Genomic DNA, 19,579 nt, shown 5'->3' with positions numbered 1-19,579 from the left:
AACATTTTCAAAAAAATACAAGAATGGATGTTGGACAAAACACTTGTCTGAAATCCCTCACGAGAAAACTTTCATAAACTATTGCAATAACATTTCAAAAGCAACTGATGGGGTAATCCTAATTGGGAAACAATCTATGTATCCGGTAATTTGAAAGGAGTACTTCTGAAGGTTGGGGGGGGGGGGGGGCAGGGAAAGAAGATACCTATTCTCTTTTGTAACATATTCGCTTTAACACAATAAATACCCCGACAGGAAATGACCCTACCCATTCTGGCCCTGACACCTCAACTCACGATGCATATTTGAGCACATCAAATGAAGAGTTCCACAGTCGTTCATTCAATCGTATTTATTGAGTGCTTATTGTGTGCAGAGCACTGTACTAAGCGCTAGATAATAAGTTGTTAAGCGCTTACTATGTGCCAAGCACTGTTCTAAGCTCTGGGGAAGATACAAGGTAATCAGGTTGCCCCACGTGGGACTCACAGTCTTAATCCCCATTTTACAGATGAGGTAACAGACACAGAGAAGTTAAGTGACTTGCCCGAAGTCACAGAGTTGATAAGTGGCGGCCGGGATTAGAACCCACGACCTGACTCCCAAATCCACGCTCTTGCCACTGAGCCACTGGCCCAAGGCCCCCTTCTCATTCTGAGGGCACTTTTTACGCTGCATTTCAAATCAGTGGGGGAATGAGGGGTTTCAACTATGGCTGAGACTCCTGAGCTTTTACCTTCCTTCCTCCCCTCACACTGAGGAGACTGATGTAAAGGATAAAAGGAGAAACCAGTCCAAACTAATACAAATTCTTGGCTAAATGCCTACATACATCAATGACCGAATAAAAGAACAGTGCTTTGCACAAAGTGCTTAATAAATGCTATTATAAAAAGGACTGGCAGGGCCCTCCAGTGGTCAACTCTGATCACCCCTGGCTCCCTGTGCCAGGACTTCACTTCAAACAATTCAGACAGGCAGGTTCCCATCCCGTTTTTAAATACTTCCAAGGGGAAAACACTCATCCTAGTCAAGGTCTCATTTTCCCCTGCCCCATGAGAAAACTATTTCTCTCTAATGCCTTTTGCTGCTATTTAAAGTCATTTTCACTTACATGCTCCTCGGGAGACGTGGTAAACAATCAATCACCATCCTCGTTATATTTGGTGATAAATAACCAAGAACAAGGAAAGCCTCCGATGGAGTGACAGAATCACCTCTGGATTTATCCTACTTACCAATCTGGATACCTAGTCGGGCAGGTGATGAACTGCTTTCGCATACCTAATCTTGAGCACTGTCTACATATGAGTAATTTGTTACATTATAAATTGTTTTCTAGGCTACGATCTGTTGACCGCAAAGATCTCACAAGCTGCATTTACTGTGGCTTGAAGAGGCAGCAGCAAAGTGAGAGTGGGGCTAGTATGCCCAAATTCAACAGGCTAAGAATTTTCAAATCAATCAGTGGTCCTTACTGAGCGCTTGCTATGTGCAGAGCACTGTACTAAGCACTTGAGAGAGTACAATAAAGCAGACACAATCCCTGCCTTCAGAGTTTACAACCTAGCAGGGGAGCCAGACAATAAAATAAATTAGGTGAGGCAACTGACTAGAGAGATTTGTACATAAGGGCTGTGGGGGAGGACAAGGGTGAGTTCCTAAATACTTAAGGGGCATGGACTCAAGTGCACAGGTGACACAGATGGGAGGGGGAATCGAAGACGGAAATGAGAGGACGGTCAGGAAAGACCTCCTGGGGAAGATATGATTTTTGCAGGGCTTTGAAGACAAGGAGAGTCTGTCAGATATGAAGGGGGAGCGAGTTCCAGACAGGACGGAGAATGGGGGTCAACAGCGAGGGAGACACGACTAAGGAACAGTGAATACGTTAGTATTAGAGGAGCAAAGTGTGCAGGATGGGTTGGTAGTGGGAGAGAAGTGAGGGCAGGTGTGGGGGCGGAGCTGATTCAGAGCCTTAAAGCCCATGGTGAGGAGTTTCTTCTGATACAAAGATGGATAAGCAACTAACTATATGAGGTTTTAGAAGAGTAGAGAAACACGCACAGAGCAGTATTTTAAGAAAATGATCCAGGCAGCAGAGTAACATATGGACTGGAGAGGGGAGAGGCTGGAGGCAGCAGATCAAGACAGGATAAGACAATATGAGCCATCGACTGGGGTAGATACTACAAATTTAACGTTATATTGTATTCTCCCAAGCACTTAGTAGAGAGCTTTGCACACAGTAGGCGCTCAATACAAATGATTGATAATCGGATCAATCACAGACCTGGTGCCACGTACGACTCACAGTCTTAAGAGGGAGAAAAGAAATGAAACCAAGAAGCTACAATCTTAGAAAAAATTTTAAAACAAATTTTCATTCATTTCATTCAATCGTATTTATTGAGCACTTACTGTGTGCAGAGCACTATACTAAGTGCTTGGAAGAATACAATATAGCAATCAACAAACACATCCCCTGCCCACAATGAGCTTACAGTCTAGAGGCTCCGAGTGGCTGCAGTGGGGTTTGGGGTGAGGCAGACCGTACCCCAGAACCTATGATGGCTACTTCCCTTTCCAATCCACCCCAGACTCCTGCCACGACTCAGCCCCTAAGGTCTGCACTGCGGCTTTGCTCACAAGTAAATCAAAAAAGGCACATTAAATCTCTAGAATGTCATCTCAGAGGGCTCTAAAAAAAAAATCAGTGATATTTAAAGAGCGCTCTACAATACAAGAGATTTGGTAGACAGCCATCCCTGCCCTCAAGGAGCTTACAGAAAAGTTCAAGTTTGAAAGGGAGCTTTAAAATTGGTTCCATGATTAGTAGTGCCTTCCTTAGAAAGAGTCAACATTAATTATTAGTTTTTAAAAATCTCAAATTTAACTTGCACCTATAAATTGACAAATAAAACTGAAAGCAATCTAGATTGAGCCCCAAAGGCATTTTGGAAAATTGGATTCTACTCCTAAATCTGTCACACACTGCCTGATATCCATTAATTGCATTTATTGGGCACCAACTGTGTACCGAGTGCTTGGAAAAGTACATGAGAATCAGTACACATGATCCCTGCCCTCAAGGAACATACAATGAAGCAGGGGAGATGGCACTAAAATAAATTATAAGTAGGGGGAAGCAACAGATTATAAAGATATGCACATAAGTGCTATGAGGGTGGAGGGGGAAATGAGTACTTGAATGCTTAGTTGTTGGGAAAGTCAAGGGACAGTGTGTTGGGAGGGAAGAGAGGGGAGGAGAAATGGAGTGAGATGAGAGATGAATCAAAAAATGCCTCCCAGAGGAGATGTGATTTCAGAAAAGCTTTAAAGATGAGGAGAGCAGTTGTCTGCCAGAAGGAGAAGGAAGGAGTTCTCAGCAGAAGTCAGGGGCAGGGTAGCAGGAAAGATAAGAGCAAAGCACGATGAGTAGATTGGCTCAGGAGGAACGAAGAGTACAAACCGGGATTTAGTGGGAGAAGAGGGAGGCTAAGCAGTGGGGAGAGAACTGATCGAGTGACGGTAAGGAGTTTCCGCAAGATGCGGAGAGGAATGGGCAACCACTGGAGATTGTAGAGGGAGGAGACGTGCACAGAATGACGTTTTACAAAAATGATCTGGGCAGCAGAGTGAAGTACGGCCTGGAGGAAGAGAGACTGAAGGCAGAAAAATCAGCAAGGTGGCTGATGCAGTAAAGTGGGAAGAATGAATAGATCTCTAGGTTATCGTGTCAACCATCCCCGTGCCTCTGTGCCTTCTCTCCCCTATAAAATGACTTTACTTGAAGTAAAGAGAGGCAGCATGCAGCTTTAAGGATTCTGAGTTGCTCTGGTTACAGACGTACAAATACGATTAACGAAATTGATGCCAACTTTGAAAGGACGGCTCACTCTGGGTATTGTTAGAATGTTGGAGAAAGCCTAGATGATCCACCTTCCTCTCCTACCTTCCACCTACATAAATTTGACAGATTTGGTAACTGCTCACTCTGATACTGTCAACTCGCTTTAGTGTTTTTGTTGCAGAAATGCAGATGTTTAAGCTTTCAGTTCATACAACTGGAATGCAAATTAATTTCCCCGTGTACAGTCACTTGGTTGCATGCCATTTCTCCTTCAAGGTTAACCGTCATGCCTTATTGAATTTCTGTTGCCACAACAGATGGATTCATTACAGGGAAAAACAAAGAGCTTTCTTCATCCTCAAGTTAACCTTCTAATTGTACTTTGTCCTCAACTCTCCCTCCTCCAACCCCTTGCTCACGCATGGAATACCCTCCTCCTTCAAAGCCGACAGACTCCAGCTCTCCCCATGTTCAGAGGCCACCTAAAATCCCACCTCCCCTAACTAGCCTTTCCCAATTAACTCTCATCACTGTATCAACCCAACAGCCACCTCTAGCACTTGCACATTTCTTTATGCTCTCTAAGCACTTGTGTTATCTACGTATATTCAATTTTAAACTCAATAAATTTATTTTAATACCACTTATTAAGTAGGTTTAGGAATGTCTCCCCTTCAAGAGAATAATAATAATAATGATGGTGTTTGTTAAGCACTTACTACATGTCAGGCGGTGTAGTGAGCGCCAGGGTGGATACAAGTAAATCGAGTTGGCCACAGTCCCTGTCCCGCATGGGGCTCACAGTCTTAATCCCCATTTCACAGATTCGGTAACTGAGGCATAGAGACGTGAAGTGACTTGCCCAGGGCCACACAGCAGACAAAGTGACAGAGCCAGGATTAGAACCCATGAACACCTGATTCCCAGGCCCGTGCTCTGGCCACTACGCCACGCTGCTTTGCTGTTTCTTGTGGTCAGGGAATGTGTCCCATGCTCCTGGTGCACTTTCCCAAGTGCTTAGTTCAGTGCATTTCACCCAGTGAGTACTCAGAAAATACCAATACTACAACTACAAAGATTAAAAATACCATTTCAGGTCATTTTATACCAGGCAAATGAGACAGTGTGCTTTAGAACACTCGTTTCTAGTGTGTTTTCTGCCCATGTTTATCAGTAAGGCATAACTAAAATGAGGCCACAGTGCACTGTTCTCATGATCATCTCACAGTAGACAGGGCAAAGAAGTCACCTTTGGGGTCACAAAAGACTAAAAAATGTGTTACATTACCTAAGACAAGACTGCTGGCAACCTACTGTGAGAAGGAATCAGCCTAATTTTCTTCATTCAACAACAGAGCCTTGAAAATTAGCTTGCCAATTTATACTGACTTTCAATTAACTTCGATGAAAAACTTGCAACGTTACCCCTTAAAAGGCTATTCCATTTTTACTTAATACATTCTGAAACAGTAAAATCGGCAGAGTTCTAAAACCTAAGTTTCAGACATTGCAAATTTTTCCCTATGCAGAAACAAAATGGGTTTTTAATTTTGGCTACAGGAAGTTTAAGCACTCTGCCTAATCTGAATTATGCAAAACAGCTGATGTTCACCCTCTTTCAGTCTTTAATATGAGATCTTATTAACGAAGTTTTCAAGGACTATAGAGTTTAAGCAAACGCACTACCTACCTGACGTTATGTCCTACCTGGCAGGATAATGGGAACTGGTCCGAGAAACATTTTCTGCACATTTAATTTTAAAATAATTTACCACTGAAGGTCGTTGCTGCTTTTGATCAAGAGTAGAGTCGATACGGCTCTATTTCTAATACACACAATTCTCCTGTAACATGGGGATTGTGTTCTTTCATAACCCCACGTTAAAGTACCTACCCACATTCAGCACCATGTGCACAATCATTTCTTCCAACTCCCCTCGCATTGTCAGAAGAATGTTCCCCAGTAGCACTTTAACCACAATGCATAGTGAAAACCCACATTGTAACAAAACTAAGTGCACAGACAGGGTATTTAAGAGGACGTGACATACACTGTGAAATTAAAAAATGTTCTATTCACAAAACTTGGATATTTCTAAATTTCCCCTGGGGAAAAAAAAAGTTATTGCCTCAATATAAGGATATCCTTCCTCAGCAGAAAACCTCCCAACCACTGGATGTGGTTTTTCTCCCTGTCCTTTTGGCAGTTTTAACATTTGGAGTCAACCTCAGTTCTGACCACTAATCATTTAAGTCTCTATGAGTGCAACATTAAATTTGAAATAAAGATGATATATAAGCAAGCCTCTGCCCACACTGGGTGTCAGACCCAGCATATCTTGCTTAATCTTTCAAACTCAACTGTACTAGCCTCAGAACAAGCTAAATCTCAGGGTCTATTTGGGTTGATCTACTCAAGTCACACGAGTTTAGCTCAAAAAATGCTTAAAGTCACTTTCCTCCTTGGACCATCAACCCAAATAAGAAGTAACTTACATATAAATGAAAATGCAAAAAGTGTGACAACACTTTGGGTGCAGCAACAGGGAACTGTATAAGCAGAGTTTGCAGGTAGACTTCCAATTCTTTCTGCCTCTTTTCCACCAGACTTTTGGAGTTTTTTCCAATAATCTTTTTAGGAGGAAGCAGATTCTTATCAATCTTCTTTTCGGCAATGAGCTGTAAAATAAAATCACATGAAGACCAATTAAAGCAGCTCCTTCTCTTCCAAAGAGGAAGCCAATAATTTCCAGCCTTCAAACAAAAAGGAAATATGTACGTCTATCAAATGCATGCTTTGAATTATCCAAATGTCTGGCTTTTAATTAACTGGGTATAATTAAACATCACCTGGATGTTCTAGGGATCAGACTATTCAAATTTGACAGTGTAATTAATCACCAGAAGTATTAGTAAATTCAGTCCCAGACCACCTGGAGAATTCATTAAAGCTTTATGAAAGTCACCCTGAATATAAGATCTTCCTAACTGTGACTGAGGAGAAGCACTTGTACAAGGGTTGGGGGAAGAGAGGAAAGGGGGACAGGATCCAAAACATTAAAACAGAAAGCTAACACATGCCGGTCACCTTCTCCAAGCATAAAAAAAAACCAACAACAAAAAAACACCTCTCATGGAGTCTACTCAGATTTCTACTGTTCTAAAATCAGCCTGAGATGGAGCAGATGGCTCAGATACTTAAGCCATACTTAACTTTGGAATGGCCAAGATTCTTTGGAACAAGTTCAAAACCAACAAAATGCATAGTCCATCGTCACAATTTAGATAACATGAATGTCACATACTGAAATGAAGGGACTGCCTGGAGAATACGAATTCAAAATTAGAGTAAAAAAAAAAAAGGGCTCTATTGGGGTCATCTGGGATTTCTTAACACTATAAAAAAAAATCAGGGGGAGGGGCAGAAATCACCATCAATAAGAGGTCAAATTTCTGGGAACCACCAAAATCCCTGGCCAACTGGCTTATTCCCACAGGGCAGCAATGTTTCAGTCACACTTAAAAAATAGATCAGAGAGATCAAAAGATTGGCATTTAAAAGTAAGATCAAACAGATGGCAAGGGAAAGAGTAAAGAGCAGTGAACAAGAAAGCATTGATGTCCAAAGGAAGAAAAATGGTAAAAAAAAAAATGGAACAAGGCAACCCTAAAGCTGAGGTTGGGGAGTGGACTGGGTATTGGGCAAATCACTAAAATGATTTTTTTTTTCCTGGTTTCCACAGATTAGTTGAAATCCAGCAGAAACAAAAAAATATCACCAAATGCAACTTGTTCAATGATAAAAAATGTGAGGGAAAGTTCTACTTATCAAAGCTAGTTTTGCTTTTTTGCTAGCTTTGCCTTGACCTCTCAGCTGCCTTCGACACTGTGCACCACCCCCTTCTCCTCAACACGCTATCTGACCTTGGCTTCACAGACTCTGTTCTCTCCTGGTTCTCCTCTTATCTCTCCGGTCGTTCATTCTCAGTCTCTTTTGCAGGCTCCTCCTCCCCCTCCCATCCCCTTACTGTGGGGGTTCCCCAAGGTTCAGTGCTTGGTCCCCTTCTGTTCTCGATCTACACTCACTCGCTTGGTGACCTCATTCGCTCCCACGGCTTCAACTATAATCTCTACGCTGATGACACCCAGATCTACATCTCTGCCCCTCTTCTCTCCAGGCTCGCATCTCCTCCTGCCTTTAGGACATCTCCACCTGGATGTCTGCCCGCCACCTAAAACTCAACATGTCCAAGACTGAACTCCTTGTCTTCCCTCCCAAACCCTGCCCTCTCCCTGACTTTCCCATCTCTGTTGACGGCACTACCATCCTTCCCGTCTCACAAGCCCGCAACCTTGGTGTCTTCCTCGACTCCGCTCTCTCATTCACCCCTCACATCCAAGCTGTCACCAAAGCCTGCCGGTCTCAGCTCCGCAACATTGCCAAGATCCGCCCTTTCCTCTCCATCCATACCGCTACCCTGCTCATTCAAGATCTCATCCTATCCCGTCTGGACTACTGCATCAGCCTTCTCTCTGATCTCCCATCCTCGTGTCTCTCCCCACTTCAATCCATACTTCATGCTGCTGCCCGGATTGTCTTTGTTCAGAAACGCTCTGGGCATGTTACTACCCTTCTCAAAAATCTCCAGTGGCTACCAATCAATCTGCACATCAGGCAGAAACTCCTCACCCTGGGCTTCAAGGCTGTCCATCACCTCACCCCCTCCTACCTCACCTCCCTTCTCTCCTTCTACAGCCCACCCCGCACCCTCCGCTCCTCTGCCGCTAATCTCCTCATCGTACCTCGTTCTCGCCTGTCCCGCCATCGACCCCCGGCCCAAGTCATCCCCCGGGCCTGGAATGCCCTCCCTCTGCCCATCCGCCAAGCTAGCTCTCTTCCTCCCTTCAAGGCCCTACTGAGAGCTCACCTCCTCCAGGAGGCCTTCCCAGACTGAGCCCCTTCCTTCCTCTCCCCCTCGTCCCCCTCTCCATCCCCCCATCTTACCTCCTTCCCTTCCCCACAGCACCTGTCTATATGTATATATGTTTGTACATATTTATTACTCTATTTATTTATTTATTTTACTTGTACGTATCTATTCTATTTATTTTATTTTGTTAGTATGTTTAGTTTTGTTCTCTGTCTCCCCCTTTTAGACTGTGAGCCCACTGTTGGGTAGGGACTGTCTCTATATGTTGCCAACTTGTACTTCCCAAGCGCTTAGTACAGTGCTCTGCACACAGTAAGCGCTCAATAAATACGATTGATTGATTGACTTTGCAATGCCCCTAAGGTATACATCTTCATTAATAACTGCTATAAATCAGTTTCTTAGAGGACAAAAAGGTAAATGGAACATTTCTAGATTATCTTCTCCAAAGTTAAATCCACTTCACAAAGGCACCTATGAGCCCAAAGTCGCCACCCTATAATCATTACCTTTTCATGTAGATCATGAAAGTCACTGTAACGATGTTTGACTGTCCACTGATGGCTGCCAACAGTAACCTGAATAATATACACCTAAGAAGGAAACCAACAGCGACATTAGACATTGTCCATATTATTTCTAAAGAGAGCAACCTGATTCAGTCACTGAATCAGGTGTAATATCTGGTAATTTAGCAATCCTCATAAGGACAAGAATAATCAAACTCTAAACAGTGAGGCCCATGTGGGACAGGGACTGTGTCCAATCTGTACATATTCTTTAGCCTGAAAAATGCTTCATTTAGAGAGCTCATACTTCAGCTTCAAGTTTATAAAATATTACCCCGACATTTTAACAAGGGCTTTTCCCATTATTGTTCTTTTATGATCAGTTATGGCCTTCAAAAACTTTGTACTGACCTTTGCAGTAATGTTTTATAAAGTAAATCTGCTCTTGCCTTGCAATGCTCATTAAGAAAATGTTGAAACAGTCATCACAAAAAGTGCCATATATACTTTCATCTTTGATACACAAAATAGTTGACATGAAAATGATGTAACTGTATTTCAAATTCAATAATAGCTACCACAATATATTAAAAATGCCCAATTTCAGAATTTGGAATGTGGTAAAATTGGAATGTGGAATTATTAGGAAAGTGCCCATGTGATTACAGTAAGCACTTATCAAATATCACAATTATTATCATTTACCTTATCCTTCAAAGTCCTCCATCAACTCATTCCTCCCATCAAACAAATCTCCTTACTGTGCCCTGTGCTACCTGGGGCCTCTGCAACTACTATTTCCCAAGTGAAGTGCTTTTCTCCAGCTTTACCTAAATTGCTTTCCTTTCTTCAAAACGTTACATTACTAGGACCTCCAACTCCTCCATGAAGTCTTCGCAGATTAACACCATTGAATTACAGTTACTCTAATCATTCCAGTTCCTCCTGCCACCCAGCTCTTAAGAACTCCTCTGTACACTACTATGACCCCTCACTGACTTAATTTTCATATTCAGTCTGTTGCTAAGTCCTGCTGATTCTGCCTCCACATTATTTCCAGGACCCGCTCCTTCCTCTCCACAAAAGGGCTACCACCCAAGTTTGGACTCTTATCTCCCCCATTAGGCTATTGCATTAGCCCCCTCACTAATCTCGCTGCCTCCAACCTCTCTCTTCTTCAGTCTACACTTTGCTCTGCTGCCCAGATCATTTTTCTGTAACATCCTTCAGCACAAACCTTTCCAATCTTCAAAAATCTCTCATGGTTACTCATTTCCCTCTGCATCTAGCAGAAACTCCTGATGATTGGTTTCATGGCCCTCCACCAGCTCTTTCTTTCCCCCAGAGCTGCTCTCTTCACTTACTCTCCCCAGTTTTGCACTCTGCTCTCCTCCTAAGCTACCTTCTTGCTTAGTGGGCCTCACTCTCAACTCTTCCACTTCTGATCCCTTCCTTACATTCTTTACCCAGCCGGAGACCCCCTCCCGCTTCAAATCAACCCAACCACAGCCCCCTCCATCACCTGAAATCCTACCACTTCCAGAAAACACCCTCCAATTAATTTTCACCCCTCAAGATCCGGTCATTCCAGCAGCCACCCTCAGCACATGCAGACATTCACCTACATACTCCCGTTTTTTCATCTTTCCATACTCTTGGTTATCAGCTGACAGTTTATTTTTCTCCGGTTCCCACTATCTGTAAATAATTTATGCCTGCCTGGTTCCCTCCCATAGATTGTAAGTGCCTTGAGGGAAGGGATTATAATTGTTATTATGGCATCTGTTAACCACTTACTATGCATCCAGACTGTTCTAAGCAAGGGTGTAGATACAACAATCAGGTCAGACACATCCCCATTTTGCAGATGAGGGGACTGAGGCACAGAAAAGTTAAGTGATATGCCCAAGGTCACACAGCAAGTATGTGGTAGAGTCAGGATTACAACCTAGGTCCGCAGGTTCCCAGGCCCACGCTCTTTCCACTAGGCCACGCTGCTTCCTGCCTTTCAACTTATCCTCAGAGAATTGTCGTGAGGTCGAAAACGAGAAGAGTAATGCTAAGGTACTTTGGGAATAAAAGCGCTATACAAAAACCAAGGTATTATATCCAGACAATGTGGCCTGCTAAGCAAAGTTAGTGTCAAACATCCAGTTCTCGATGCTCAGAGACCTTGTGTGGAACACTCAACCTTGCTACATTAATCAAAGGATCTTCTGCAAGCGTAGTTAATGGTGACTTTCTACTGTCTTGAGGGTGCGCCTTTACAGCGCCCATGCCTATAAGCAGAGAAGCTGCGTGGCTCAGTGGAAAGAGCACGGGCTTGGAATCAGAGGTCGTGGGTTGTAATCCCAGCTCCGCCAATTGTCGGCTGTGTGACTTTGGGCAAATCACTTAACCTCTCTGTGCCTCAGTTACCTCATCTGGAAAATAGGGATTAAGACTGTGAGCCCCACCTGGTTACCTTGTATCTACCCCAGCGATTAGAACAGTGCTTGGCACATAGTAAGCACTTAAATATGATCATTATTATCATTATTATGCCTGCATCACTCGGGAGGATGGGGATTGGCAATATAAATACAAAATGGAATTTCAAAAGCGATACTTAAACCAGCCCGAAACGATACAACTACTCAGATAATCAGAACACCAAAGTTCTTCACGTACATTGGGAACTTTTGCGTACTCACTGGAACTCCAAATTCCAGCAGCCCACAAAAATGAACTCGTCTTCTCTCTCCTCCACCTAACCTTCCCTTCCCTGTCTCTGATGCCTGCAACCTTGATATTATCCTCAATTCCTCCCTCTAGACTCTCATATTCGGACTCACTAAATTCTGTCAGTTTTTCCTAATGAATCAATAGTTTTTATTAAGCAATTACCCTGCGTGGGACAACGTACTAAGCACTTGGGAGAGTATACTAGGGTGAGTAGATATGACCTCTGCCCTCGAGCAGTTTACAATCAAGTAGGGAAGATAGACACCCTGATCCACCCCTCGCTCTCCATACAAAGAGCTGCTATGCTGGTCGGGAAACTTGTCCTATCTCAACTAGACTACTGGATTACTCTCCTCCAACCTCTCCTCTCTTCAGTCCACAATACACTCTGCTGCCTGGGTCATTTTTCTTCACACATCTCCCCCCTCCTCAATAACTTCCAATGATTTACCCATTCCTCTCTGCATCAAGCAGAGACTCCTGACCACTGGCTTTAAGGCATTCATCAGCTCTCTCCCTCTTAACCACTTTTCCCACTTTCCTCCAGCTGGCACTCGTCATTCCTCTCAAGCTCACAACTTCACTGTTCTTCCTTCTCTTCTCTCTCGCCTCTCTCCTTCCTCCTGCCTGGAACTCACTTCCCCTCCAATTCTACCAAACCACTGCTTTCCACACCTTCAAGCCCTTCTGAAACCCCACCTCCTCCAGGAGTTCTTCCCCTATTAATTGGTCTCTTCCCCAAATTATATCCTCCCAACTACCACTGTTGGCCCCCTAAGCATTCATACACTCACAATCAATCACCTGTAGCTCTTCTGTACCTATACAGTTACATTCTCTTACTCACCCACATGTCCATTTTTCAGATATTGGTGAATCCTTCCCACCAGCCTTAAAATAAATATGAGTATCAGGTCAGGTTCCCGGTCTGGTATGGATTAGGCCAGGCACCAGAATTTCTGCCCATGAGGGGCACTACTAAACTGTCCTTTTTCAGATTTCTTGACCATGAGCTCATTGTGGGCAGGAATTGTCACTATTTATTGTTGAACTGTACTTTCCCAAGCACTTGGTACAGTGTTCTCACAGAGTAAGCACTTAAATATGACCGAACCAATGAATTGTAACAGGGGCTGTAGAGTGATTACAAAATTGGGACTGTGACTCAAAATGTGCCAATCTGAAGCTGTCATCTGAGAGGTCTATTGCAGATGCCTTCCCAAAACAAACCTGGCAAATCTCCATTATCCAGGGCAGTAAATTTAGTTTGAGAATTAACCACACATCATCCTCCTCCCAACCCCACACCTTTCTCACTTCACCCTGAGAGCAGGGTGAGGAGGCGAAGGCAAGAAGGGTACACAACACTCCACTGCTGAATTAATTTCCTTCTACCTTAATCCCAAATTCCAGCAATCTTGGACAAAAAGTACCCAAACAGTTATTCTTTAGTGACCAAAAGTTTTGTGGAAAATGGGGTTCGTATTAGCATCCTGCGGTTTAAGATACTCACCTCCCTTCTCGCTTCCCTTTCCGCTCCCCTTCCTGGGGTTTGTGACATGCGTTATGTCACTAAGGCACTACATGTCATTTATGCATTTCAGTGTGGAAGACAACTAGGAACGGCAGCCCCGGCTTAAAACTCATCCCACCTCCCCCAACCGTCTTCTTCAGTGTTTCACGTTGTGGGGTGTATGAGTCGATGGAGGGGAAAATCACTGGTTCAACAAGCTTAACGCGAGTTTAAACGTGCCCTTTATCTTCTGCCAGCATCCCACTCAAAGCAGGGGGGTTGCTGAAGCTGAAGGAACCCTCCGGCCCAACCTCCCTTCCTCGTGCTCAGTAAACCCCGAAGGACTACATCTAAAGGTCAACCACGGCCGCAAACCTGACGCAAACCTTGCTTGCTTCCAGGGTCATCTTGGGTGGACCCTACCCCCGTTCCTGCTGCTGGAATAACTGAGGTCAGGGGCAGACTGCCTTCCTCAGCCAAGACAGGAGCCATGGTGACAGCAAGGGGGTGAAAGGGCGAGGAGGTGGGGGGGAAGGGTTAAAGGGGAGATTAATTGATTCAGTGGTATTTATTAAGTGCTCACTGTGTGCAGAACACTGTACTAAGCGCTTGGGAAAGCACAATACAGCCATAGAGTGACAATCCCTGTCCACAATCAGCTCACAATCTGGGGGGGGGGGGGGGTGAGACAGACATCAATACAAATAGACATCAATATAAATACAATTACAGATATATACAAAAGAGATTAAGGCTACCCACCCCACGCCCCTGTTCCAATCTCCTGGCGTCTTCCCCTACCCACGTATTATTAAAAAATAATAGCAATGGCATTTACTAAGCGCTTACTCCGCGCCAAGCACGGCTCTAATAATAATAATGGCATTTGTTAAGCACTTACTATGTGCAAAGCACTGTTCTAAGCACTGGGGTGATCAGGTTGCCCTACGTGGGGCTCACAGTCTTAATCCCCATTTTACAGTTGGGTAACTGAGGCCCAGAGAAGTTAAGCGGCTTGGCCAAAGTCACACAGCTAACAAGTGGTGGATCCGGGAATTAGAACCCGTGACCTCTGATTCCCAAGCCGGGCTCTTTCCTGGAATGCCCCCCCTCTGCCCATCCGCCAAGCTAGCTCTCTTCCTCCCTTCAAGGCCCTGCTGAGAGCTCTCCTTCTCCAGGAGGCCTTCCCAGACTGAGCCCCTTCCTTCCTCTCCCCCTCGCCCCCCTCTCCATCCCCCCCATCTTACCTCCTTCCCTCCCCCACAGCACCTGTATATATGTTTGTACATATTTATTACTCTATTTATTTTACTTGTACATATCTATTCTATTTATTTTATTTTGTTAGTATGCTTGGTTTTGTTCTCTGTCTCCCCCTTTTAGACTGTGAGCCCACTGTTGGGTAGGGACTGTCTCTCTATGTTGCCAACTTGGACTTCCCAAGCGCTTAGTACAGTGCTCTGCACACAGTAAGCGCTCAATAAATACGATTGATTGATTGACTGATTGATTTCCACTGAGCCACACTGCTTCTCTAAGCTCGGGGGAGGCGACAAGATCATCAGATGGCGCACACACTCCCTGCCCCACGTGGGGCTCCCCGTCTAAGGAGGAGGTCGAGCAGGTATTCCGGGACCACTGTACAGATGGAGGAAACTGAGGCACGGGGAGTGACTCGTCCCTTCACTTCTCTGGGCCTCAGTTCCCTCATCTGTAAAATGGGGATGAAGACTGTGAGCCCCACGTGGGCCAACCTGATCACCTTGTAAATTCCCCAGCGCTTAGAACAGTGCTCTGCACATAGTAAGCGCTTAATAAATGCCATTAAAAAAAAAAGGGGGGCGGAGGCGAGATTAGAACCCAGATCCCCCGCCCCCCAGGCCCGGGTTCGCCTTTCCCCTCCCCACCTCACCGTGTAGTTCTCCACCAGTTCCGAGCCCGGAATCCGGGCCTCCTTAGGCGGCTCGGCCTCCTCCTCCTCCGGCCCGAACCCCGACACGGCCGCCGTCGCCATGTCCCAGTCAGCCGGCGGAGGAGGGAGGTGACGGTGAGCGGGGCGGGTCACTGGAGTCGGCCCGGTTGCCGCTGCCGCTGCTCGGCTGCCGTCGTCCTGACGCGGCCCGAAGGCTCGGCACGGAGGGTGGTGATGGAGGGCGGCGGCGCCGCCTCCATGTTTGTTTTCATGCCGTTCTCCTCAGCCCGCCCCGACGGGGATTCGGCACTAAAAGGGCGGGATCTACCGCCGTCACTGAGGCGACGGCGGACTTTACCGTCTAGCGCATGCGCACCAGTACCGCCCAGCGCACGCGCACCAGGACGGCCCAGCGCACGCGCACCAGTACGGCCCAGCGCACGCGCACCAGCACCGCCCAGCGCATGCGCACCAGCACTCCTATTCGGGCTTACGTAATGCTCCCCCCCGCGCACCCCAGTGCGCGTGCGTGTGTAACAACAACAACAACAACAACAACAACAACAACAATGTTGGCATTTGTTAAGCGCTTACTATGTGCACAGCACTGCTCTAAGCGCTGGGGGGGATACAAAGTGATCAGGTTGCCCCATGTGGGATTCACAGTCTTAATCCCCATTTTCCAGATGAGGTAACAGGCTCAGAGAAGTTAAGTGACTTGCCCAAGGTCACACAGCAGACATGTGGTGGGATTCGAACCCATGACTTCTGACTCCAAAGCCAGGGCTCTTTCCACTGAGCCACAATAGACCCCCCCACCACGTGTACTTTGCAGTGTGTCCACGGGTCGCGGCCCTCCCGCCTAACCTGTTGCCCAGAGCCAGATGCAACGGTCTTTACCAGGTGTAGACAGAGTGCTGTTCGTAAGAACCCCAGAGTATGTGGCAAGAGCCCGTAATGGGGAGGCAGAGGTCGTGGGTTCTAATCCCGACTCTGCCGCTTGTCTGCTGTGGGGCCTTGGGCAAGCCACTTCGCTTCTCTGAGTCTCAGTGACCTCTGGAAAATGGGGATCGATCAATCAATCAATCAATCAATCAATCGTATTTATTGAGCGCTTGCTGTGTGCAGAGCACTGTACTAAGCACTTGGGAAGTACAAGTCGGCAACCCAGAGAGACGGTCCCTACCCAACAGTGGGCTCACAGTCTAGAAGGGGGAGACACAGAACAAAACAAAACACACTAACAAAATAAAATAAATAGATATGTACAAGTAAAATAAATAGAGTAATAAATATGTACAAACATACATGTACATATATGTACCTCTGCCCATCTGCCAAGCTAGCTCTCTTCCTCCCTTCAAGGCCCTACTGAGAGCTCACCTCCTCCAGGAGGCCTTCCCAGACTGAGCCCCTTCCTTCCTCTCCCCCTCCTCCCCCTCTCCATCCCCCCATCTTACCTCCTTCGCTTCCCCACAGCACCTGTATATATGTATGTATGTTTGTACATATTTATTACTCCATTTATTTATTTATCTTGTACATATCTATTCTATTTATTTTATTTTGTTAGTATGTTTGGTTTTGCTCTCTGTCTCCCCCTTCTAGACTGTGAGCCCGCTGTTGGGTAGGGACCGTCTCTATATGTTGCCGACTTGTACTTCCCAAGCGCTTAGTACAGTGCTCTGCACACAGTAAGCGCTCAATAAATACGATTGATTGATTGATATATACAGGTGCTGTGGGGAAGGGAAGGAGGTAAGGCGGGGGTTGTGGAGAGGGGGCGGAGAGGGAGAGGAGGACAACCTGATGACCTTGTATCTACCCCAGCGCTTAGAACAGTGCTTGGCACAAAGTAAGCGCTTAACAAATACCATAACTATTATTATTATAAAGAGTAAAGGGGATAGGAGGGGCTGTGGCAGCTAGCATCCAAAGAGACAGCAGAGGATGGGGATAGGGCCAAGCAGTGCAGCCCATCCCCAGCTTGGCACTATGTGAATTGTGGGAGGGAGCCCCACCACCACCACCTTGGAACACCCGTTCCTAGATTTTTTTTTTTTCATGCCAGAGTTGACTTCTGGCTGATTCCAACTTACTTCCAGCGCTGGGCATAACCGGGCGACCACTCTACCCATTCCCCGAATGCCATTCACCTGTGTAGGTGGCCTTGGATTCTCCTTAGTAGAAACTTTGCAAATTATCCACCGAGCACAGCAGTGTAAATATTGCCCCAGATCTGTGCTCCATTTAAGAGGTGGTAGGGTGACCATTCCCACATCCAGTACTGATGCAACACCAAATACCTTTAGATGCCAAATCTTACAGATTATATCATTTTAATCCTCCTCAATCTCCCACTACTTCAACACTGTAGATGACTCCCTTCTCCTGAAAACCTTAGTTTTACTGATACTGTTCTCTTTTAATACTCCTCATGCCTTTCTGACCAATCCTTTTCAGTCTCCTTGGCTCTTCCTCTGCTTTCCACTCCACACTGTGTCTGTCCCTTCAAGGCTCTGTTCTGAGTCCCTTCTTTTCACTTCGCTTTCACTCACCTGGGGAGCTCTTTCTCTGCTGTAGCTTCAACTACCGCCTCTTTCTCTTATGTGGATGATTTGAAAATGTACCTTTTTTATGGCATTTATTAAGCACTTACTATGTGCAAAGCACTGTTCTAAGCGCTGGGGAGGTTACAAGGTGATCAGGTTGTCCCACAGGGGGCTCACAGTCTTAATCCCCATTTTCCAGATGAGGGAACTGAGGCCCAGAGAAGTGAAGTGACCCGCCCAAAGTCACACAGCTGACAAGTGGCAGAGGCGGGATTTGAACCCATGACCTCTGACTCCAAAGCCTGGGCTCTTTCCACTGAGCCATGCTGCTTCTCTACCTTGCTAGACTCCTCTGCAATTTCTCATTTACTCCACCCAACAGGACATACTGCACATCAAACATAATGTGCCCAAAACTGAACTCCTCCTCTTTCCTCCCAAAGAAGCAGTGTGGTCTAATGGATAGAGCATGGGCCAGAGAGTCAGAAGGACCTGGGTTCTAATCCTGGTTCTGCCACTTGTTTGCTGGGTGACCTTGGGGAAGTCACTTAACTTTTCTGTCTCATTTACTTCATCTGTAAAATGGGGATTAAGATTGTGAGTCCCATGTGGGACGTGGACTGTAACTACCTGAGTAGCTTTTATCTTCCCCAGTGCTTAGTACAGAGCCATGCACATAGTAACCTATTAACAGATATCATTTTAAAAATCATCTCCTAAATCTAATTTTTCCACTTATGTATATTTTAAACACACTATTACTTAATCGGTAACTCAAGACCATATTCTCTGTTCCTTCTTCCCCTACCTGTAATTTATTTTTAGGGTCTGTTCTGCCCTGCTAGATTGTATACTCCCCAAGTCCTGGGAATCAGAGGGTCATGGGTTCTAATTCTGACTCCTCCACTTGTCTGCTGTGAGACCTTGGGCAGTCATTTCACTTCTCTATGCCTCAGTTACATCATCCGTAAAATGGGGATTGAGACTGTGAGCTCCATGTGGGATGGGAACTGTGTCCAACCCTATTTGCTTGTTTCCCCCCAGTGCTTAGTACAGTGCCTGGCACATTTCATTCATTCATTCAATCGTATTTATTAAGCGCTTACTGTGTGCAGAGCACTGTACTAAGCACTTGGGAAAGTACAATACAACAATAAACAGTGACAATCCCTGCCCATAATGAGCTCACAGTCTGCGAGGGGTGGAGGGGAGAGACAGGCATCAATACAAATAGACATCAATACAATAAGCGCTCAATAAATACGATTGATGATGATGAATACAATAAATAAAATTACAGGTGTATACATAAGTGCTATGGGGCAGGGGGAAAAGCAAACGGAGCAAGTGCGCTTAGTACTGTCCTCCACACAGTAAGCGCTCAATAAATACGATTGAATGAATGAATGAATGGGAGATGAGGAAAAGTGGGGCTTGGTCCATTCATTCATTCATTCAATCGTATTTATTGAGTGCTTACTGTGTGCAGAGCACTGTACTAAGCGCTTGGGAAGTACAAGTTGGCAACATATAGAGAAGGTCCCTACCCAACAGTGGGCTCACAGTCTAGAAGGGGGAGACAGAC

The 19,579-nt window shown here is 45.5% G+C and overlaps 1 protein-coding gene across 8 annotated transcripts in view; it reads right to left on the bottom strand.

The window, feature by feature from the left end:
• The window catches only part of NISCH (nischarin), a 49,264-nt gene extending 33,482 nt beyond the window's left edge, over positions 1-15,782 (bottom strand). For 4 of the 8 annotated variants that reach the window (XM_038740516.1, XM_038740518.1, XM_038740517.1 and 1 more), the window contains exons 1-3: positions 15,443-15,780; positions 9,294-9,377; positions 6,350-6,532 (exon numbers count right to left, since the gene is read on the bottom strand). In XM_038740516.1, the coding sequence (XP_038596444.1) occupies positions 6,350-6,532; positions 9,294-9,377; positions 15,443-15,544 (369 nt within the window). In that variant the 5' untranslated portion in view covers positions 15,545-15,780. Of the gene's footprint in view, positions 1-6,349; positions 6,533-9,293; positions 9,378-15,442 lie in introns of all 8 variants that reach the window. The other 4 variants (XM_038740513.1, XM_038740514.1, XM_038740511.1 and 1 more) reach the window with 2 other exon arrangements.
• Positions 15,783-19,579: the final 3,797 nt, after the last annotated feature.

The sequence above is a fragment of the Tachyglossus aculeatus genome, chromosome X1 (assembly GCF_015852505.1).
Source record: "Tachyglossus aculeatus isolate mTacAcu1 chromosome X1, mTacAcu1.pri, whole genome shotgun sequence".
NCBI classification, from domain to species: domain Eukaryota; kingdom Metazoa; phylum Chordata; class Mammalia; order Monotremata; family Tachyglossidae; genus Tachyglossus; species Tachyglossus aculeatus.
This window is presented reverse-complemented; position numbering and strand designations above follow the sequence as displayed.